Raw genomic sequence first — 24,060 nt, forward strand, 5'->3', positions numbered from 1 at the left:
GTGGTTGCTTTCTTATTAGTTTTGTTTTTCATGGCTAACCTGTTAGGTAATTTTATTTGAACATCTCAAGAAGCAGAATGGTTGGCTGAGCAGTACATGGTGAAAATTGTAAATAAAGGAAAACATGGTGGCATCCAGTGTTCCCGCTAATGTGAGCATGTGAGCAATTGCTCACAGATTCTGACTCCTCCACTCACAGATTCTCAGCTGTAGCTCACAGGTATTAACTCTCAGGTGGCCCTGCCCTCCCACTCAGCTGATGCCAGCAGGTGGGCCCAATAGGGATGGAGCAGAGATGAAGCCTTGTCCTGCTTATCTCCTTTCTTCCCAGCTGTGGCTGGCTTAGTCCTCAGGGCGGAGCCAGAGAGCAACTCCAGTTGCTGCCAGCTCTCTAGCTGGGGAACAGAGCCGAGCCAAGTGATGGGGCCCAGCCTGACCCCACTGGGATCCCCTCAGCCCCAGAAAGCAGAGGAGAGGAGGTGGCACCTCAGCTGCTGCCATGGTGAAAGTGTCATTTAACTTGGCCTTGGTACAAAAGGAGGCTGGAAAGAAGGACAAGGAGGGGAAGGAGGGTGGAGAATTGGCCCAGATGCTCATCATGCCCGCTGATGGCCAGATGAGGAGAAGAAGACTATTGCAGTGCTGAAGAAGGCTGGTTGGACTTCACCCAACGGTGAGGCCTTCTTTTCGAGGGCTCTTCCAAAGTGGCATTTACAGCCTGAAATGCAGACTTGACCAAGAACTGGACCTGGCTGCCCTGTCTCGGCAAACCAAGCATCTCCATCAAAAATGCAATCAATGGATGTAGACCAGAGTAACTCTGTATAGGATCGCGTTGTTGGGGGTTTATTTTAGCACGGCCACTTTGGGGCTGGCTCCAGCTTGGGCCTCTTGTTTTCTTTTTTTAAGCTGCCTTCTTCTTTGCAGTATCACAGGCTAACAGCCCTTCTTTGCCTCCCCAGCCCAAATCTGGATCTGAAGCTAAAGTGCGCCTCCAAGGGCAGCTATGCCTGACTTGTCTTCTTTCCTTCAGCAGAAGCTGAGGGAAGGCCTCCTTGTTCACAGAGGAGTCTGTAGGTGCAGAATTAAGCGGGAAGCCTCAAAGATTTTGCAAGGTTTGTGTCCAGTGGCACCTTAGAGACCAACAAGATTTTCAGGATCTTTCCAGAGTCAAAGCTCTCTTCTTCAGATACTAAAAAGGGAACTTCCATTCTCAAAAGCTTATACCCTGAAAATCTTGTTGGTCTCTAAGGTGCTACTGGACTCTGATCCTGCTGTTCTACTGCAGACCAAGACAGCTACCAAACCAAAACTTTTTTTGTGCCACAAAGTCTCCTCTTTCACTTTGACCAAAACCAGTGGTTACTGGCCAATTCCATAGGTTTAAGTTTTGATCCTGGTCATGTTAACTGGCTTGTAACCTGCTGATGGGCCCAGTTTTAGAGTAGATCGAAGCATTTCCTCCTGTCATCCTGACTTCTTAAAAATTATGTTGTTTTATGTTTGTGAGCCACCTCAAGCAGCTCTCTGTACAGGGGGTACATAAATATGCTGAAGAAAAGTCAAAGCTTGCAATTCTGTGTTTGCACGTCCTATCCCTCTGAGCTGCAACACTGTGCAGAAAACTGGCAAATGGACTTCAGGCTATTGAAGTTGCATGTACAAAGTTACTAAGGCACCAGGTTTGCCATTCCTCAACTTCTGTCTAAAATGAAAGGGGTGGATGAGCCACATTTTCTTTGTGACATGAAGAAGAGTAGAAGTCTATGAGAGAGATACTACATTTGGACAGCATTTATGTATTTTGTAATTGTCTAAAGCACAATTGTTCCAAATGTTATATGGTGTCAGATTTCCAGGTGCTTGTAGACCCTGAGCTGAGAAATCTACAGTTAGAATCACACCTGAACCACAAGAAAGCCAGTAAGCATGGATGTAAAACAAAAGTCTAGTGGCACCTTAAAGACTAATTTTTATTTCAGTATATGCTTTTGTGAGTCACTGCTCACTTCTTCAGATGTGGAAATCAAATGTAGAATGCTTCATATGGGGCAAGTTGGGCAGGGTGGGGATTAAGATCAAGGATGAATTCTCTCATGAGTCTTTCAAGTGCAGATTCATTATGTGGAAAATGAAAACATGAGAATGATTCTCAGGTTGATTTCCATACATATCTGAAGAAGTCAGCACTGACTCGCAAAAGCTCATCTTGCAATAAATGTGCTAGTCTTTAAGGTGCCACTGGGTGTCTGCTTTATTTTGCAGCAACAGACTAACACAGCTACCTTTTTTCAATCAGCATGAATGTATCCGTTTTCAAACAGAAGTATACTCTGATTTTTGTGGCCCTTTCACCTAATGGGACTAGATGGTCTTGGACAACTGGTTTTTATTGTTAATATATTTTGATTGTAATCAAAATGTATTACATGGTTTTTGTTTTTGGATTCTGCAGAGGCTAGAAATCAATGAGTTGAGACTGGAGTAACTTTGTACAGGATTATACTGTAAATCTCTCCACCTACCTGCTGCAATCTTGTTGGAATAGAGAAGGCTAACATGTGCCCAGGATGCAGACCCTAGCACATGTTCTCAGATATATTTATATTTGTATATCAAACAGGTGGGAAGGAGAAGTATTAATAACTTCACCTGCAGAGTAATTTAGTTTGATATTTAGAATCCATGTTTGAATAACTGCTTGAATTTTCACTTCTAAGTGAGAAACAATACACATTAAAGTAGTTTGTAGTTTATGTTTGTATGTTTTATATGTTTGTAGACTGAAATATTTTTTTAAAAAAGGAGGTGCGCTCAAAGCTTTAATGAAAGTTGTTGTTTCAGCTCACAAAGTAGATTTTTAGCTCACAGCACTGCACAGCTTAGAGGGAACATTGGGGCATCAGATTTGATGAGACAGCAGCCCAGTTGAAGCACTGATTTAAACACTGCTACTGAGTGTTACAGCAATTCCACTTCAGATAGTTTTGAGATATGAAAGTCCCGTGGCCATTAGACTTTGATTTTGTTTTTAACGGTGTTTTTTTTGTTTTGCTGACTTCTCAGACTAAATTTTGAATACAGTTTTGATATGCTAGAGGGCAGCAGTTTATACACTCATTCATTCTTTATTGTTTCAGGCCATATGTTGATGCCCAAGGAGACAATAAACAAGACGTCAGCACTGGAAGTTCCATACCAGCAACCTTTAAGGAACAATGCATATGGAGATAGAAGTGGAAAGGATCTACAGAATAAGCAGATGTTGACTGCAGAAATTGTGGTGTCTGGTAAAGACTGCAGTTTCCTGTTTCCAGTGGCAAGGATTACTAATAGATTCCAGAACAGAGTCCAGACAGACTATGTTGGGAATGGTGCTGAGTTCAGTGGTACAATATCTCCAGCAAAATAGCAGCATCTACTGTGCTTATATACCACTCTTCTAGACAGATTAATGCCCCACTCAGAGTAGTGAACAAAGCAGTGTTATTATTATACCCACAATATACCTGGGGAGCTGGGTCTGAGAGGAGTGCCTTACCCAAGCTTACATTTTCAAATCCTCTAGTATTCTTCCATGAATGGAGTTTTGCCTCTTTTTGGAACCCACATATTTCCAAACCCTGACTTTTAAATTAAATGCTGTTAGTTCCTTTTGCTTCATTTCCCACCATTACCAAAGTCAATCTGGTTACTTGCTCGTAAAAGTAATGTGGCCTGCTTAACAGCAGCAATTTGAGTTCAATGGCACCTTAGAGACCACAAGATTTTCAGAGTATAAGCTTTCGAGAGTCAGAGCTCTCTTCTTCAGACAGGAATAGGAATGGAGACCACTGAGCCCTTATATTCCAGCCAAAGGTGAGTGGGATGTTACATGGGAAGGTTTCGGGATATGATGGTACAATGCAGCTTAATTAGAGCAGAAATTAGCATCTGTAGTGAGATAAGAATTCTAAGTCTCTGTTTAGCCCTGGTGTATATGTGTGTGTGTGTGTGTGTGTGTGTGTGAAGTCATTCTTCTGAATTTGTCAATAAACTTAATTTCAGTAATCTCACATTGTAATCTCCCCTTGAAGTTTCTCTAAGGACAGCCACACTTAGGTCAGCAATGGAATGTCCCGGAAGATTAAAATGTTCTTCTACTGGTTTTTTTGTGTTTTGATTTCTAATGTCAGATTTATGTCCATTTATTCTTTTGCCTGTTTGTCCAATGTAGAGAGTAGAACGGCATTGCTGACACTTGATAGCATATATAACATTGGAAGATGAGCAAGTAAATGATTTGGAGATGGTGTAACTGATGTTGTTAGGTTCAATGATTATGTTGTTGGAGTAAATATGGGGACAGAGGTGGCATCTTGGTTTACTGCCTGGCTCTGGGCCCAGGTTCAGTGTTGAGAAGTACATCATTATTAGTGAGTAGTTGTTTAAGGTTAGGGGGCTGTCTGTGGTCAATGAAAGGTTTGTCTCCCAACGCTTGTGAGAGAAGAGTATCAGTTTCCAGCATAGGTTGAAAGTTGAACTGGTTTCACTCGATGCAACATGGCATCTGAACAGGAGCTTCTTTGAAGAGCTCCTCATCTGATTCTGATTCAGAATTATGTGAAAGTTCGAGGAGACTTTCCAGAGATTGCACAAATCTTCAGGATCCACTCCAAATACGTGATATAAGTTCCCAAGAGATATATTAGTCTCTTTTTCCCATAAGAAAACAAAGGACACCATTCTTCAACAACACAGGGAAGAACCACTGAAAGTAGAAGGGAAAGAAATGCAAATATTTCAAGATCTACCACTAAAAACAATTAAAAAAACAAAAAGAATTTGTGTTCCTGACAAAAGTTTTGCAACAGAAAGAAATAAGATACCGTTGGAAGATCCTTTGTGGATTTGAAATATTCCTATATCAAGGCAAAAAACCCTAGTAACATCAGCTATGGAAGCAGAAGCTTATTACAAGATTTGGAATTGGAGAAAACTGCTTAGACATCGAGCTTGGATAACACCAATTCTCCAACTAGAGAGAAAGAAGGAGCAATAAGTAAATGGAAGCAGAAAAAGAAAAAGGAAGAAAAATGAATGGGTTTAGGATAATCTCAGTCAATGTGAATGGATTAAATTGCCCCTCCAAAAGATCAGGAACTTTTAATCAACTGAAGAAACTAAAAGCAGACATTATATGCACTCAAGAAACTCGTATTAAAAAAGACCAAGAACACTTATTAAATTGTAAAAAATTGGGTAAGGTCTACACATTGTCATTGCAATTGAAGAAAAATGGTGTGGCTCTATATCTCAATAGTCAAAGCTTGGGAATTCTCCAAGAATTGAAAGATGAGGACGGAAGATATATAGCCTTAAAAATAAGGCTCTTTGATGGACAAATATGGATGTTAGTCTCATTATATGCATCAAACAATGGCCAAAAGAAATTTTATGAGATTCTTCCAGAAATTATTAGACTTTCAAGAAGGAGAAACGTTAATTTTCGAAGACATGAATGGTGTCCTCGACTCAAAAATTTTTTAATGAAACATTTTATTGGATAGGTTGAGAACAAACATAAAAAAACATATACTCTTCACTGTTTCTTTCTCCTACAAAGTACAAATTTATCCCCAACCCACCCTTCCCCTCCCTCCTATCAGACCTCCAACAGCACTTGTACTCTATAATTCATACATTGTTCCCTCTAATTCTATTGTTTTCCATAATCTTCAAAGGTAAAGTTACAATCATTATTAAATTCAACAAGTTACATCATACTCATCAAAAATTGTCCATAGACCACAATTGGTTTTTTACATCCCAATTCTTTTCCAAATAGTCTTTAAGTTTTCTCCATCCTTGACTCCAAAATTGATCGACAAGGTTGGGAGTCAGGATGAAACCTTCCAAAGTGTGTATTCAATTATAAAAATTGGGTAAGGTCTACACATTGTCATTGCAGTTGAAGAAAAATGGCGTGGCTATATATCTCAATATTCAAAGCTTGGAAATCCTCCAAGAATTGAAAGATGATGGAAGATATATGGCCTTAAAAAAATAAATAAGGCTCTTTGATGGACAAATGTGGACGTTGGTCTCATTATATGCACCAAACAATGGCCAAAAGAAATGTTACAAGAGATTCTTCCAGAAATTCTTAGACTTTCAAGGAGAAACTTTAATTTTAGGAGACATTAATGGTGTCCTCAACTCCAAAATTGATAGATCGATAAGGTTGTGAGTCAGGATGAAACTTTTCCAAAGTGTGTATTCAATTATATGTCAGTCCTAGAAGTAGAAGATGCTTGGAGATGGCTACATAAAAAGGAAAGAGACTATACTTTCTTCTCAGATAGGCATCAAACATACTCCAGAATAGATATGTGTTGGATATCCAATAGCCTTCTGGTAAAGGTAGACAAAGCAGAAATTCATCCAAATAGTTCAGAAACTGATGAATTACAATGTAAGCTAGTGGGGATCAAGGCCTTCATCTCTTTGGAATAATCACTGAGTAATTTGGGCCAAATTTCTTTCTCACTCTCAACTGGCAGTAAGCTCTTTTTCACAGTTCTCCTAAACCCAGCAGATTCTTTCCTTGTCTCAATGGAAAGGAGAGGAAAAGCCAGAACCTTGTATAGGTAGCAGTTCAGGCCCTGCATGTCCGCTCTGGAGTTGCATCAGACATTCGCTTTCCACTGTGACCTAAAGGTTTAAACTCATTATTTTTCTTTTGAGTAGAATAGAAGGCAATAGCCTCATAGTATTCCTATCTTAGCTCTGAATATTGCCTGAGGAACCATAGCTGCTAGGAATGCTCATTTGGATGTTAATTAATCCTAATTTGAAAATTAATGATAGTAATATCAGAGTGCGTTCAAATCTAGCCATTATAGTGGCACCTGGCTGTCTGGTTGAGAGTTCAAAATGGTCACAGGAAGGGAGGATATGAAGAGAGAGTGACTCGGTAGGTGTGGAAGGGATAAGGATATGTACCAATCATTAGACCATTTCCACAAAAAAACCTGTGTGAAATATTTTCTATCTTCTCAAGTTCATTCCCAGTATCAGAAGTAGAACCAATCGGGGTAACAAAAGTTTTAAGTACTGGTATCCATCTAGGTAAGATACTATCCAGGTGGGAAAAGGGGCAGAATTTATCTCCCTTTGCCTGTGTGCTGAGTTGTTCCCACTTTAGATGGGATACAACAATCCCTTGTTATTGTGTATTATTTTTATCTCTCCATCTGTTTTCATAGATTGTCAAACAACTAACACTTACCTCTGTTAAAGTGACACTTTTAACTGCCCCTTTCTCTTATTCTACCTGAAATGTGACATCAAGGATTCTCTGAGTGATGATGCAGTCCCTGAGAATTTGTTGGTTGGATAGAAAATGGAGGGGTTACAGACAGGAATATAACAAGAGTCCAGTAGCACCTATAAGACTAACAAAATTAGTGGTAGAGTATGAGCTTTCGTGAGCGACAGCTCACGAGTCCATCTGTCCTTATATCTTGGAGAATGGAGTGATTACAGAAGCTGAATGATAATACCTGGTGAATGACAAAGGCAGGCAAGATTGAATAGGGTGGGGTATGCAGAGGGGTAGTGGGTGTGGAGAAATTAACATTGGTAATGAGACAGGAAGCCTTTGTCTCGATTCAGTCCAGGTGGGTGCATAGTATTGAGCTTGAGAGACTGCTGAATTGCAACCGATAACTGAGAGACTGCTGAATTGCAACTGATTACAAAGCTCAAGACTATGTAGGGCACAGTTGTTGCTGTACCTTTTGAAAACTTGGGTGAAGTTGCTGGCTGAAAACTCTACAGGACGAAGAAGGAGCACGTCTTCCTGTTTAACCAGCAGGAAGGACACAAATACACCCAAGACGTTCCCTGCCTCATTGATTGCACTTTTTTGAACTGATGAAAGTTTTTGGACTGTATTTCCTCTTGAGAGAATGAATTGATGAATACTAATTTGGTATTGGTGTATCTAATGTTGGACACAATGCTATTGTTCACTGTCTTATTTTCTCCTTGATTGACTGTTGATTAAATCTTTTGTAAGTTTTGATAGAGATAACATTGCACATTTGTGGTTGCAGAACTGTTCCTGGGAGTTGTTGTGGTTCATGTTTGGAGTACTCTCGGTGTATTGCCCTTCATGACTTGTACTATTTCATGTGAATAGGACAACGTTCCTATTTTCTAGCTTAAGTATGCATAACTGGAAGCTAGGGTTCCAAGCCCAAGACTGGCAACAACTGGCGGAAGACTCACTGTCCATAAGAGAGGGCTTACCCACAACATTGTGATGTCATGGGTGACATGGTGACATCACTTTTGGTGTAACCTGGAAGTGATGTCATTGCATCACTCTAGCATTTGGCCCAAACTCTATAATTTAACAATAGAGTTTTGGGTGACAGCTAGAGCATTTCCCAATGTGAAGACACCATTTTTAGGTTGCAATGAAAGTGATTTAATGGCATCTGGATGACACTGATTGCCTTCCCCCCAAACTGAGAACTGGCAGGAAGGGCTGATGATGAGTGGGAGGTCTGCAGCCAAAGTGGGAGCCCTAGTAAACCTGTTGGAAGTCCAGAATTCTTCAGGGTATGTGCTCACGCACACCAAAGCTGGAAAATCAATGGTGTCAGCAAGTATCAGTGGTGGCCTCTTATTTCCGGAGAGGAAAATTGGACTTAGCGCCATGAAACGCATTCAGTGTTATAGGATGGACTTAGATTAACACAAATGAACAAATACAATTGGTGGACTAGAAAAGGTGTGAAACAACTGTAAAGAATACAGTACAGTTTTTAAAAAAAGATTTGAAACTGATGTAGAGAACAATTTTCAGAAAAACCAAATGCAAAGCTTGTGTCTGAGGGCATGTCTGTTGCAAGAAAGTGAGTGGGTGAACATTGTATGTTAGTTGACATGATGTCTAGTGGGATTATGTTTTGAAAGGTTTATTCTAATTAATTTGTCTAAAACTGTTATTCTGAGTGTATGTATTATGAGCTTAGTTGAAACAATACTTCCTTATTTGGTGCCACAGGGAAGAATGACTGTATAGAATTGGGTTGTGATGTCAACGCTAAGTGCATTTCAGATGAAGATGGCGCCACTTGTATGTGTCAGACGGGATTCACTAAGGACGGCAAATTGTGCTATGGTAAATATCACCTGCCAAATATTAGAAATGCCATCTTCAGAGCTCTCAGCAATATTTTAAACTTAATTTTCAGGCATGTCAGGGCCCAGATCCTTCTCAGTCACAGGCATAATGTCAACCTAAATGCAAAGGTGGCTTCATTCACTTAAAATCTGGAAACTTTTGTGTATTTAGTACATTTTTAGCCCACCTTTCCCCCAAGGGGCTCCGGGAGGCATACACAGTTCTCTCCTCCCCACTTTATCCATATAATGACCAGTGAGCTAGTCTCTCTCTACACAAGACATCTGACAAGAACTCGTGTTGGGGGAGACAGTGTTAGCCAGGAAGGGTAGTTTAAAAAGACAGAGCTGGCTGCAGGGCAAAGGCCTTGCTATATACTGTAGCTGTGTGAAGGGACTCTGAAATGCCAGAAGGGAAACTTCCGCCCATTATAACCTCTCCAGGTCCAAGCCCGGCCCATTTCCATTCCTCGCTGCCCTCTGGTTGCAATCCCACAAACAGACTGGTGAGGTGAAATTGACAAAGCCTTGGAAGAGGCAAAGATGAATTAACAAACCTTCTGAGGAGTGATCTCTGCTGGCTCTGTCTTTTAAAACTCCACTTCCCAGCTCTGAGGAGTGATCTCTGCTGGCTCTGTCTTTTAAAACTCCACTTCCCAGCTCTGAGGAGTGATCTCTGCTGGCTCTGTCTTTTAAAACTCCACTTCCCAGCTCTGAGGAGTGATCTCTGCTGGCTCTGTCTTTTAAAACTCCACTTCCCAGCTCTGAGGAGTGATCTCTGCTGGCTCTGTCTTTTAAAACTCCACTTCCCAGCTCTGAGGAGTGATCTCTGCTGGCTCTGTCTTTTAAAACTCCACTTCCCAGCTCTGAGGAGTGATCTCTGCTGGCTCTGTCTTTTAAAACTCCACTTATCGTTGTGTTTCCCTGCACTTGACGAACATGCGCCAAGGTGTCTTGTGTAGAGAGACTCTTCAGTTAGGCTGAGGAGAGTAACTGGCCTGAGACTCAAGAAGGTTCATGGCAAAACATTGAGTTAGGGCCTCCCTGCTTCTAATCTAACAAGCTAACCTTTACACTACACTGGCTTTTTTCCTGTTTAGTTCTGTCAGACTTTCTTGCCTGTACCTTTCCCCAGTTTTCAACACTGTTTCTCTTGCAGATATTGATGAGTGTGCTTTTAACCTGGACCAATGCAATCGAAGCTTGTCAAGGTGTGTCAATACTGAAGGCAGCTACACTTGCCAGTGCCTTGTGGGGTATACTGAAGATGGGCTTCATTGTTCTGGTGAGCCAGTGAGTTGGAGGCTGCTACTGTTTTCCTCTTGAAATCTTACATTATTTGTTGTACTACATAGAGGGTTTTAAAAAATAAATGGCCAGATTCTGCATTATAGGCATACTGTTAAGAGGTACTATGTTTACCAGTGTAGAAATGCAATGATGCAGCCTTAGGTTTTGCATTTTGCAGTTATGCTGTAATCATTCTACTCTTCTGTTTGGCCTGCTAGTTAACAAGCAATCTTTAAAGAGTCTCTCTACACGAGACATCTTACATGCGGATGCTCAAGTGTAGGGAGATGCAATGTTAGCCGGGAAGTGTAGTTTAAAACGACAGAGACAAAGGCTCTGTCAATTTCACCTCTCTACGGGAGGGTAGTTTAAAAAGACAGAGCAGATGGAGATCGCTCCTCAGAGGGTTTGTTAATTTCATCTTCACCTCGAAGGCTCTGTCAATTTCACATCCCCTTCGGGACATCGTATGAGATGTCTTGTGTACAGACATTCTGTAGAAAAAGAAAGAAACTCATCTTGTACCTATATCTTGTATCTGTAGGACCAATTGTATGTTCCGGGTGTACTTAATCAGCCTAGTGTTATAGTGGTGGCGTATTATAGTTCTTTAATGTTTGTTCAGTGTCTTTAGATCCTGCAAAGCTATTGCTGCAATGTGGTACAGGCCAGCAACATCAGCTGAGCCTTAGAATGGCAGGCAATAATTAGAAAATAAATTATCCTTGTAAATCAACCCTGTTAAAAATAATGATGCAATGGATTTGCATTAATAAATAATAATTTAGATATAAACCGGCCTGTAGGGCCCTGCTTGCCCGAGTTAAATTTGCAGTCTCTGAAAGGCAGTTGACATGTATTATCCCTTCCTTTTCAGCACTTCCCCTTCTGTATGATGTGTGCCACTGACATCTCATCAATAGGCAAATCCTCTAGTTGCCAGTGGATGTATTCGCCTCCTTTTGTATGGTAGCCCTGATGGGGGCAGGGAGGAGTAGATGAACCAATAGAGATTTATTGGAAATCATTACCATGCATATAAATGAAAGCAAGTATTGAGTCAGTTGTAAGACTCATCAAATAATTTGACGTTAGTTTAATAATCATGAGTTTCAGAGTGCTGACATTTACAATCCAAGTACATTTAAAGCCATGTTCATAATCAGATTTGCTGATTCTCAAAGACAGAACTTGAGGGCTGATGTTAAGCTGTCAGTATACTGTCTTCCCCAGTCAAATATTGTCATAGACAAGAAGAGCAGCATTTTTAACATTCAGGCGAGTTTAAAGTTGAAACAGTGCATATAGTATTAAACATGGTACGTTAGGCAATGCAGAAGTTTCCTCTGTTTCCCATGCCACTGCGACCAAGAGAAAACAAGCTGGGGCAAGAAATCCATGTGCAACCAACACATCCAAAACAGTATGCTGATGGACAGGGGAAAAGAGGTGGTGGGACTCAGTGGTGGAACTCAGGACGGCACAATGACGTCACTTTGGGTCAGCTGGAACAAGGGAGGAGTTTTTTAAAGTTTAAATTGCCCTCTGCAAAAAATGGGTCACATGGCCAGTGGCCCCACCCCCGATCTCCAGACAGAGGGGAGTTTATATTGCCCTCCGCACCGCTCGGTGGCGTGGAGGGCAATCTAAACTCCTCTCTGTCTGGAGATCAAGGGGAGGGGCCACTGGCCATGTGACCCATTTTTAAGAGGTGCCGAAACTCCGTTCCACCGCATTCCCACTGAAAAAAAGCCCTGCTGATGGACATGCCTTATGATTATGGCCTGAGATTCCCCTCCCCTTTAACATCCAGCCTAATGAAGAGTTCTGGAGAACTTGAGAAGCTTGTGCTGTGTTATGTTCCTTTGATTAGTCTTAACTAATTATACACTTTTTGTCTGAGATTAGTGTATCTCAGTCTATTGCCTAGATATCTGGCAACTTTACTTCTGGTCTTTGTCTTTGTCAGTCTCGTAGGATACACACAGTTGCCTCGGGGTTATATGCCAGATTTTAGTCCCAGCCAAACCACCACTTCCCTATGCTGGATAGAAACTGGATTACAAGCATTCTGTTACTGACGGTTTCCTTTCTTGCATATTTGTGAACACTGAGTGGTATTGCCACTTCTCAGGCAACCAGTGCCAAAGGTTTTGCCACCAAAACCCCACATTACATTGCAGTATGAATTGCCGATTTGCCGGAGCTGGTTTATATCTTGTTCAATACTATGTTTCAGAATCTGTCATACCACCTACTGCAGCAACCAGTGAGTTTACTTCATCTACACAAGATAATGCTGTTGGTTGCCCACCATCATACTGTCTTCATGAGGGAGTTTGTGTTTATTTTTCCAGTCTGCAAGTTTATGCATGCAAGTAAGTACTGAACTCTGGACAGTGAAAGTACTGAACAGAGAACAGTGAAGAGAATGCTTAGCAGTAATTTTCAACTGTACGGGCTTCCACTTTTTGAAATTAGTATAGTCTAGTGGTTAAAGTATCAGACTAGTATCTGGGAAACCCAGGTTTGAATCTCCACTGTGCCATGGAAGCTGACTGGGTGACCATGGGCCAGTCACACACTCTCCGCTTAGCTTCCCTCACAGGGTTGTTGTGAAGGTAAAATAGAGAAGGGGGGAGTGTTGTAAGCCTCTTTGGGAGAACAGGGATGTATAAATGAAGTAAATATATTTGATTGTTAGCATCAGAAATGTATGATGCAAGCAGGAAACATGACCTCTACTGTTCCCTAGCATATTTATGATACCGGTTGGCACATTAATAGGATCACCACTAAGCAGTAACCAAACCTGGAAAAATTTTGTTTAACAGAGCTTTTCCTATATATTTTTGTTACACGACAGCCACTCAAATAACTGAATATTGAGTATTGAACCATGTAACAGAAGGTGTACTTTTCTGATTGTTGTATGTAATATACTATGTTGTTAACTGGTTCTTGTTTTAAAAAAATTATTGAAAACGTTAAATAAAATATAATTAAAAAAAGAAAAGAAAAGAAATATATGCACTCAATTACAACAAAATAAAAACCAGACTCTAGTGGCATTTTAAACACTAATAAAACTTATTCCAGCATTTTATGAGTCAGAGTTCACTTCACCTTATTCTCCAACACAAACCTTGGCGAAAGTGCCAGGGAGGATATCGGGTGGGCAAAGCACAGTGAGTCACATGCATAGAGTTTGAAGTTCTCTCTTTTTTGAAAGCACCATCCTCTACTGCTCATTTTAAAAGAATATGTACAAATGTTCACATTTTAAAATTAAACTCTCATTTTTTAAATGCCAGATGTAACATACCTCTCGAAACACATCTCTAAGAGCCAAGCTACAAGTGACGCCTGACACAGGTTGGACACTTGTCAGCTTCCCTCAAGTTTTGATGGGAAATGTAGGCATCCTGGTCTTGCAGCTGTAATGGAGAGCCAAGCTGTAAAACCAGGGCGCCTACATTTCCCATCAAAACTTGAGGGAAGCTGACAAGTGTCCAACCTGTGTAAGGCGTCGCTTGTAGCTTGGCTCTGAGACGACTTCTGTACACCTGTTTTACTCCTCAGACATCCTTTTCCAAATGGTCCCTTCTCTTGGGAGTCTTTCTTTGGGAACTGCTAGGTCATGTACATACTCTGTGGTAGGCCCATTGCTATGGGTGTTTGTGGTATGTGCCTTGGTTTGCCACCACCAGGAAAGTGTGTAAGACTGTTTTGTTCCACTTGGTGGACAGAAAAGAGTCTTTGGATGTGTTTTAACAGTAAGCCTTGGTTTTTAGCTGATTGTTTTAATTGTGTACTGGTTTAACTTGTTGCTGGATCCTCATGATATTGTGACCTCACACATTTTGCTGTTTTGTTATCAGGCTTGCCTTGAGTTTGCACAGATAAGGCAGGGTATAAAGTTTTAAAATAAAGAAATAAACTTAAAACCTTCATTTTTAAAACTCCTAGATGGGGCAAACCAGTACACTAGGTGGGTAAATACTCTCTATTATCCTTGCTACCACTCTGCTGGCATGGTCTTAATATACTATTTATTTATTTTTTTACTTCATGTATGCCCCACTTTTCTCCCCAGTGGGGTCCCAAAGAGGCTTATATTGTTCTCCTCCCCTCTGTTTTATTGTCACAACAACCCTGTGAGGCGGTTTAGGCTGAGCGTGTGTGAGCTTCCATACACTACAGATGCAAGTACAAAATATCTGGGGTTTCTGTTTTTACAATTGTACACTAGGTGGCAGTGTTTCATCATCCATCAGGAAAACCCTCATTCTAATCCAGGACAAAATTGGGGAGAAAATGCTTTTGGTTTTCCACCCCCTCCCCAGCTGTACTGAGAACATAGACATAATTGCATGATTTGCAACTGACTTTGATAAACAAACTCATGATGATACAAGATAATTTATTACCATAACTTTTACAGCATCTCTACTGTATGTGAAAATATATGGTCTGTATAGTAGTCGCCTCCATATATGTTTCTTGAATGATACAAGACATATTTTAAAATATGTCTTCTGAATAAAATGTGTGGTAGTTCCACAGAGTTTGCCTAAACTTATCCTTGCCTATTTTCCACAAGAATAGATTTAAAATGCTACTTGCTTCATTTATTTTTACACTATGCAGTTGACTTTAGCCTTTTTTTACATAGCTTGGTGAAAACTGGTCACACAAAGATTTTGCCCTGTATCTTAACTTGTATTTACCCGCCCTGATAGAAAGTACTACAGAAGCACAGCAAGAGAAGGCTGAGCTGAATAATTTGATTCACTTTATACTTTCGTTTATTTCATTCTGTACCTTATGAACTAGAATAGCATTCCTTCCCAAATAGGAAAAAGAATTTTAATAAGTATAGAAACAGGTTCGGAATTTTTCATAAAGCAGATCTTTGTTAAGTAAAGTTGCAAATGAAATTTAAAATCCGTAAATAAAATGTGATGTTTTCATTTAAGGAGTTGAGTAAATGCTTTATTTAGACATTAAGTACTAACACTGAATGCTGAATTGAGAATTTTCCGTATATGATAGACAAGTAGTACAAAACACCTTGGAAAAATTTCAGTTGTTTTTAAAATCCCCCTTAAGAATAACAATTTGAGCCTGATCAAAAGCGATCTTCTTACTTAATCCAAATTCTTTTAAACACCTAAATAACTTGTGTAGCTTTGGTCTCATAGGTTTTCACTTCCTATTGAAGCCAGCAGTTTCAGTGGTTCTGGAGTGTCCCAAATACAACAGTTTCCTAAGGATTATGTTGGGGGAAGTCATGCCAACACAGTGACATTTGCTCTCTTCATTATTGGCTACTGTATTTGCTCATTTGCTTTCTGACAGCTGTGCAAAAGGCTACTTGGGAGAGCGCTGTCAGTTCAGTGACTTGGAGTGGAGGGAGCAACAACACGGGAAGCAAACCAGGAAGAGGAATCTAACAACTGCTCTTTGCTTGGCTCTCTTACTCCTGGTCCTCCTCCTTGGAGTTGGATCTGTCTACTGGTACAGGTAGTGCTACCTGGAAAACATATCTGCGATTCTGTGTTTTAGATTTTCAGTTATTCTTATGGGTCACTTTAAAATGTATTTTGCTTGTCGTTTACCATAATTGTGTGAGTGTGTGTGTGTGCCTGTCTGTCTTTGGTTGGGGTGCGTGTTTCCCTGAGCAACTTGATTCCCTTCCTTGTTTTCTGCAAATAACCTGCCACCTTGAGATGGTGAATTCCAGAATGTTCTTCAGGGTTCACCCCACCCGGCCCAGGAAACATCATAATACATTTCCTTTTGATTGTTCATAATTATTATTGATAATATATTAATAATATAAACAGCACCTGTTTGAATGATAATATCCTAACAATATTTCAGATTCACCCTTGGGCCAATGGATCTGTGTATGATTTTCTAGGGACACATGGCATGAAATGTATGTAGGAGCATACATCATCTATAATATAGACACCACAGTCTATGTTTCTAAATTAGAATCCAAAGCAATGCATACTCCTATAATATAAACACCTGAGCTGTGGTACTCCATTTGAGTTGTGAATTTCTATACTGGGCTCAACCCCAAATTGACCAGAATCTGCTGAGCTTGGAGCCCAGAAAACTACTGGGCTCAGTTCCTTGATCCTCCATCTTCCTGGCTTTACTTGTCTGGGCTTCAAATACAGGCTTTGCCCAGGCACTAAATATTTTTATGTTTCTTAATTTCAAATTTGGCACACCTGCTTTGGCAAACCCCTTCCCTTAAAAAGCATGCCAGCTTCTCATTCCAAGTTTCTAACTGGCAAAGAACTCTTAAGAATTAGCTGATGTTTAGGAAAGGGGGGGGGAGTCTTTGGAATAAAGGACGATGCTGGAGGCCAGATGGGAAATTCTTGAGGACAGATTGAGGCTTCTAGTTGTTTCTTCCTAATTTATGATGTGTGCAATATTTAAACTACATGTTGGGAAATACTCAAAAATCAGGAATAAGGCAGGGCTGGCTGAAATGTTGCAAGCTAATGACAAGGCATTCAGGCTCCCCAGAACTCTACATTAGGTGTGATATAAAGCAAAATAACAACAAATAGGATGGTAGTAGAGAAAATGATGTTGCTGGGCATGATGGGAAAACCCATACATTTGTAAATGGATTATGCAGATTTAATTTAAGTTCTACCACTTGAAAAAAAACCCTCAGTTGTATCAAACTTCAAGGAAATGGCAACGGACCTTCTGAAAATATAAAATTAACAGAAAACACTGGGTTTTTTGTGAGGCTGAATGCAGAAGTAAAGAAAAATGTTCCAAATTAATGAGCATCTTTCCTCCCATTTATTTTGCTTAAAAAGCAACCTTTTGAAGAACTCTGGAGCAATCAAAAGTTTGGTCACAATTTGGGGACATTTTAACTGGTTATGCTACTGTTGTTTTGCATTTGGGTAATGGATCACCATAATTACTTATAGTTTTTACATCAAGAAATGCTGAAGTTGTAGTTCACGGATTCTTTCATATGGTCTGGAGCTCCACATTTAAAGCTAATTGCAGATTATTATTATTCCCCTACTTACCAAGCAAACTCACTGATATATGTGGGGAAAGTACATGGGATAGAGCTTTCAGGTTTTGCACTAAAGATATCATGTTAGCAACACTGGAAATACTGGTGGCTTTTATCTATCTATCTATCTATCTATCTATCTATCTATCTATCTATCTATCTATCTATCTATCTATCTATCTGTCTGTCTGTCTGTCTGTCTGTCTGTCTGTCTGTCTGTCTGTCTGTCTGTCTGTCTGTCTGTCTGTCTGTCTGTCTGTCTGTCTGTCTGTCTGTCTGTCTGTCTGTCTGTCTGTCTGTCTGTCTGTCAACCCAGTTTCCATTTAAAATCCAAACTTTAAAAAAGGGTTATTGTTTTGCCCTGATTTACTTTCCTTCTCTTCCAAATGGTTTTGATCGATTTAACTGTTTATCTTGAAAGCAAGTTTTCAATTACATGCTTGGCTAGGTTTGAACTACAGCTATTAGTAGCCCCACAAGATCAAAATGAAACCACTGATCTAAATCCCCCTTTAACTGGAGCCCAGAAACCAATATTTGGATTAGAGTTACTATTTCAATTTTTACTCATACTCGGCTATATTTTCAGACATATTGATTAAGTTCCATGGGTAGGTCATTAAAAAAAAAAACCCTTCTCTTCATCCATAAAACATAAGCTCATATTGTTCCTTAATGTGAGGCTTGCAAGATTTTTTTTAAACCCACCAAGCAGCTATGATGAGGCTTTTTATAAGACCTCCTTCAGTCTCTCAATCCTCCCCTCCACTATATTTACACACTCAGAACATTTATAATGTAGAGTGTGGAAGGGTAAACTCCATGTCAAAGAGGTTAATAAATACATTAAAAATAATATAATGTTTGTTGCTTATTTACAGTAATTTACAAACACCATCTTGATGATCCTGACAGGCAACCCCAATAAAAAGTTATATCGTTATTCAGATGGAGCATACTTGTGTGTCTAGACTGAGGAAAAGGAGCAACTAGATTAAACCAATGGTCTCAATAGAGAGAGAGCAAATCACACTTAATTATTTGGGAGTAAGGTTCATTGGACCCATTAGCATAGATATCTGTAAACATTCATAGAATTAGGCTTCACGTTACTTTGAAAGTACTGGGTCTTCTGTTGTTGAGACTTAAGAATAACCAATTTTCCTTGGACTGGGATCAGGATGAAGGAAGGGCATGCCATAATACACAAGTCAATGCCTTGGCTAGGATAACAGCAGAGAGGTCTCTGGTTTTGAACTTTCATACTGGTGTGTAGTATAGTGGTAAAACAGATGAGCTAAAGGCTGGTTGTCCTAATTTCAACTCAGGCACAAACAAAAAGGTGATCTTAGGATCTTAGGCAAGCTGCATTGTCTCCGCCTCAGTCCCCCATCTGCAACATGGGTATAATATTCACCGAACTCAGGGCTGTCCTACTGTGTGAAGCGGTTTAGACCCTGAAGGGGCTATATCTATGCAAAGTATTAGATTTTGTAGTCTGCCTTTCTCTTGATGACCAACAACAATAAATTTCATCACCTGCATCCATTGTACTTCCAGGCAGGCCAGCTTTGACTTTTGTAACTGGGCATAGATACCCAACTGTGAGTTGGAGCATGACGGAGTGGGAAAGTATGCTGTGCTTACCTAACTGTGTGGTCCTAAGCAGAGTTATGCTATTCTAAGCCCATTGACTTCAATGGACTTATAAGGGCAGTTATTCTCACGATTGGATAAAATTATTCAGCTAAGAGCACCTTTAAGTGTGACATCGCATAGTGTTCACCCCATGGTGACCCCACGAGAAGCCTTTCTACTCCTTATGTACAGCCCAGCACAGCTTCATCATATTGCTCATGTGCCACTGCCTTAATCAGGCTGGATCTCCTCTGAGGTTTCAGTTTTGTAATGATGAGCAGAGCTCAGCTGTCAAAACAAATAAGCATTCTGAACGGTTTTGCCTGGACAGTGTCCCTTCCTCCGGAGGGCAATTTATGTCTGTAAGCTTTTTCTTTCACAGTAGACAGCAGAGATTTTGCAAGAAGCGTTCCGGTGCAGAAGCAGTGAAAGATGCCAGAGGCAGCAGTGGCAGTGCTGATAGTGATAACTCGAAGCCCACGAGCAACGAGCCTTTGGTAATTCCATGGAAATGTGGAGTGGTGAGAGAAGTAGGAAGGATCAAAGGACATGTGGGATCCACTTGAGCTTATCCACCACATAATTCACATCTTCAATATATTAAATAACCGCTGGGGTCATCAAGCGCTTTGCTATGAACCCTGGTTCCTCTTACCTCACTGCTATGCTATCCTTCCGAGTTCACAGCTGCCTGAATGCGTTGCAAGCAGGGCATGGTGTTATTGTTAGCTCCGAACACAACAGTTGGAGGGATGTGTTCTAAATTAAGGAATACCAACGTGATGAAATAGGATATTGGTGACTGATTCTCCCACCGGAGATGGAAACGGGGCTTCATTTCCTAGAGACTGGGGCTACACTCTTGCAGCCAGTTATGCCTGCTTGCTTCCATCCTGGTCTAGAGGCTTCAGCATGCGTAATAAGGTGCGGCATTTCAGCCCAGGTTTTCTGCATGCTGACCAGAGGTCTTTGGATTGGAGGAGGTGGAATGCTTTTGTATCAGAAACAGCTCTGTTTATTTGGGCAGCTAAGGACTGGAACACAGGGAATGAGATATGACCCAATGAGATCTCCTTATGTTACTCATTATCTTTTACATGAGACCCAACAGTGTATCTCCCTGTCAGGATAAAGTTGCCTTCACATTATAGCTTTGCACTGTTTGCAGTATCAACTCTCTGCCGGGCAATAGGTGAAACACATCATTTGTAAACTGCAGGACTTCTGAAAGGCAAAGCATGCATTAGAATCGCAATCACCTCATTCATTCAAACTCTGTTAGAACTGACGAGACTGTAGCAGTTGTCGCTACTGTTAATCCCAGATGCTAACGTAATTTTCATTGAGTATGGAGGTTAATTAAATATCTAAACATTGGACTGAGACAATAAATCTAATTTAGCCTGATCTGTTGTGGTATGCTTGTTCATTGTTGATTCTACTGTCCACATTGGTTTTGCCTGATGTTGTATAGATATATTTTGTGAAGTAATTGGTTGCAGCTGTAGGAATCTAAAACTGTGGAATTCTAAGCTAAAATGGGGATGTATTAATTTATTTAGAAAATGTGTATGCCACTTTTCCAGAGACCTGCCAGGGCAGCTCACAACTAAAATAATACAACCAAATCAAACAAGCCATTATTTTATTCCCAAAAAGTCTATATATATAGTTTTAGACAACAAAAGTAAAAAAAAAAACACAAATGGATTTGGGTGCTATGGCACCTTAGAAACTAACAAGATTTTCAAAGTATTAGCTTTCAAGAGTCAAAGGTTCCTTGCTCAGATACATGTAGTGAAGTATTTTGTATCTGTGTCTAAAGAACGGAGCTTTGACTCTCAATAATTTATACCCTGAAAATCTTGTTGGTCTCTAAGGGTGCCACTGGATAAAAATCCTGCTGTTGCAGACCAACAGGCTATCCCCCTGAAACTATTAAAATACAAAGAAACAGAATAGTATTCCTGACTTTATCAGGGACCTGAGGGTCAAACTAGACATGCAGGTTTTTGAAGAGTTGGGTCAGGGTCCAAGTTGGGTCCCCACAGCAGCTGTGAGGAATGGTTGTTAATAAATAAAGGAGAGCTCAAGTGGCCTCAGACCACCACTGTGGGGGGAGGAAGGGCTCCTTGCTTCCCCCCTCAAGCCATTACACAAATTGTGAGGGAGGAGTCCTCCGTTTTTGCTACTTCACGTGGAGCATTCTGTGCATGTGGAGCAGTAAAACAGGGAAATACCCTCTCCCCATGTTCTTTTGACATGGGGAAACAACTTGGAGTGGGGAAGGCAGGAGCTCTTTCTCCCTCCATCATACTATTCTGAGGCCTTTATTTTTTAACAGCCGTTCCCCACAACTGCTGTGTGGCTACAGGGAACCTGGGCTGGGTCTGGGGAACCCAGAACCAACTCTTTAAAAACATACACCTCTAGTTTGACCCTGAAGCCCACATGGACACCTCCTATGGTCACATGAGATGTTAGAAAATCTCTCATGTAGGTCTAAAATTGGAAGAGCATTAAAACTGCCCAAGAAGAAAAATCAGCAGTATGAGGGAACATACAATGGAAAGCAAGTTTGTCTGGCATCTTTTATAAGATAATCCCAGTCAAGTAATTCAGGCTTTTTAAAAAATCAAAGTAAAAGCTCTATTAAGCCCTAACTCAAGACTGGAATAGAAAAACCTAGTTCTACAATTTTGGAGTCCAGCAGCTGACTCTATGCACTAACAAAAGAATCAAAGTACAACCACAGCAAAAAAGAGGAGGGAGAGATTCTAAGAGACGTAAAGCTAATCTGAATTTTATGGCAGCAAATCAGACAGAAGTGGCGAGCTGTTTTGTACAGGCTTCTAATAAAAAAACGGATGATGCCACACATCTAGGAGTACAAAACAGAGATTGAAAAAAGATGATTGGATAACTTTCATATTAGCTTGAATCCAGATGGGAACCCTATATGAAAGCTGGGTTGTAATTTTTGTTTGAAACACCTGTAAATCACCTGTAAAGGAGAAAAGAGGCTGGACTGCAGGCCAGTTTAGGGCCATGTAAGACATTAAAACAAGCCAAGGCATAAAACTGCATGAAACAATTACCAAGAAGCCAAAGATGATAATCATAAAACTGTCCTCAGTACAGAGGCAGATGACAGCTAGAAATGATGGAAATAAAGGCTGGTAAAAGTAAAGATTTTGGCCTGGTGCCCAAAGGAAAAGAGGAGCCAGGTGCCTCAATGGGGAGGGCATTTCAAAGGTGAGATGCCATCACTGAAAAAGCCCCGTCTCTAGTCACCAACCACCTCCCTCTGTGGGCTCCCCTGCATAGGGGTCAGGGCTTGAGAAAAGGATGTTTGGATGTGCAAGAAGTTCCGTAGGAAAGAGAGAGGTTTGCAGAGCATTGTTCATATGGATGTACCTGAAATTAAACAAAAAATTAAGGACCTTCTGAGACTGGAGGTGAGGGCCTGCTGTAAGCTCAATTGCTACAGATTTAAGTTCTGTTGTAAAAGTCCCAAAGATTGCTAGCAGGATTCCAGTACAATTCTAAACAGAGTTACATGCTTTTGAGCCTATTAACTTCAATGGCCTTAAAAGAGTAAAACTCTGTTTAACTTTTTTTTTTGCAACTTCCATACATTTCAGTAAAGCTTGTACATGTAAACTTTAAGCATACATGACTCTACATTTCACTCAACATTTATAACTTGTCTCTTTTGCAGTTAATTGTTGTAGTGGAATATGATGATCGCATCAAAGATAGACCTGTCGATTCAAGAGACCATGAAACAGAAGATCTTGGCTATTTCTGCCTTTCAAAACCATGTGAGTGGGATTTTCTTTATCTGTAGTGGAATTCCTTACCTGGTAAATTCAGCAGCAAGAAGAACAAGGCAAACCTCTCACATCTCAGCAATGAAATGTTATTAGGTAGCTGTCTTGTGGGGTCACAAGATCCTCCTAACCTGTATGGAACATGAATGACTTTTGAAGGAGTTTGTCTACAGTGGCTCCCATACAGATCAGGATGGTTTTGACCATACTGCTGGCAGCCAAGCCACTTCAGACAAATTGTTTTCCATGTGGTTCTGTGCTATTTAGTATCTCTCACTCTCATCTCCACAGATGGGCCTTTTCTAAATTACATTGCAGTTTATAAGGTTTGCAAAAATAAATATCCCTGTTCAGACCCATACCTCTGATGTGTTTTGGATGTAACTTTTAGTCCCGCGCCCCACCTCCCAAGTACTGATTGGCACTACCTTGGTCCAGGACACTAACAATTGCATTTTGATTTCTCCTTTCACACTATCAGGGCAACATACATGGTTCTCCCTTTCCCCGGGTCATCATCACAACAATCCTGTGAGGTAGGATAGGCTGAGAGAACGACTGGCCAAAGTGAGCTTCATGACTGAGTGGGAAGGGAATTTGATTGTGAGTGTCTTCAGGCCTGTTCCAGCACCAGCAGCTACACCACAGTGGCTGTTATGATATCCCTTATCTTTGCAGGCTTATGGATTCAGTGTATTCTATGTACTCCCCACTTTTCCCCCCCTCCAGCCTGAGCTGCAGAAACCTGGACTCACCACTGCCAGCAAAAAAACAACAACTGAACAGGCCTCTATCAACTTCAGGCTCAGAAAGCAGGAAGATCGAGTCTTGCAAATCAGAATATGACTTTAAGCAGCTTCAGTGGCATGTGTGCCCTAAACTCCTTTTAGAAAGCCACTTTCTCTGTCTCCAACCTCATGCAGTCAGCAAATGTAGGCAGTTTAATAAGACTTTCAACTAAGCTGGACACTGTGAGGGCTCATTAGGTAGGTGAAGTGCATGATCTCTGGAAACAGCATTCAAAAGAACATTTAAGAAACACCCAGACAAATG

General features: G+C 40.6%; 1 protein-coding gene across 1 annotated transcript in view; it reads left to right on the forward strand.

Moving 5' to 3' along the window:
- The window catches only part of EGF (epidermal growth factor), a 70,467-nt gene extending 46,671 nt beyond the window's left edge, over positions 1–23,796 (forward strand). The window contains exons 15-22 of the mRNA XM_054990397.1: positions 3,141–3,290; positions 9,059–9,175; positions 10,337–10,462; positions 12,707–12,845; positions 15,829–15,993; positions 19,557–19,671; positions 22,896–22,998; positions 23,737–23,796. Coding sequence (XP_054846372.1) covers positions 3,141–3,290; positions 9,059–9,175; positions 10,337–10,462; positions 12,707–12,845; positions 15,829–15,993; positions 19,557–19,671; positions 22,896–22,998; positions 23,737–23,741 — 920 coding nt within the window. The 3' untranslated portion in view covers positions 23,742–23,796. The remainder of the gene's footprint in view (positions 1–3,140; positions 3,291–9,058; positions 9,176–10,336; positions 10,463–12,706; positions 12,846–15,828; positions 15,994–19,556; positions 19,672–22,895; positions 22,999–23,736) is intronic.
- Positions 23,797–24,060: the final 264 nt, after the last annotated feature.

This window comes from Eublepharis macularius, chromosome 10 (genome assembly GCF_028583425.1).
Source record: "Eublepharis macularius isolate TG4126 chromosome 10, MPM_Emac_v1.0, whole genome shotgun sequence".
Lineage (NCBI taxonomy): Eukaryota > Metazoa > Chordata > Lepidosauria > Squamata > Eublepharidae > Eublepharis > Eublepharis macularius.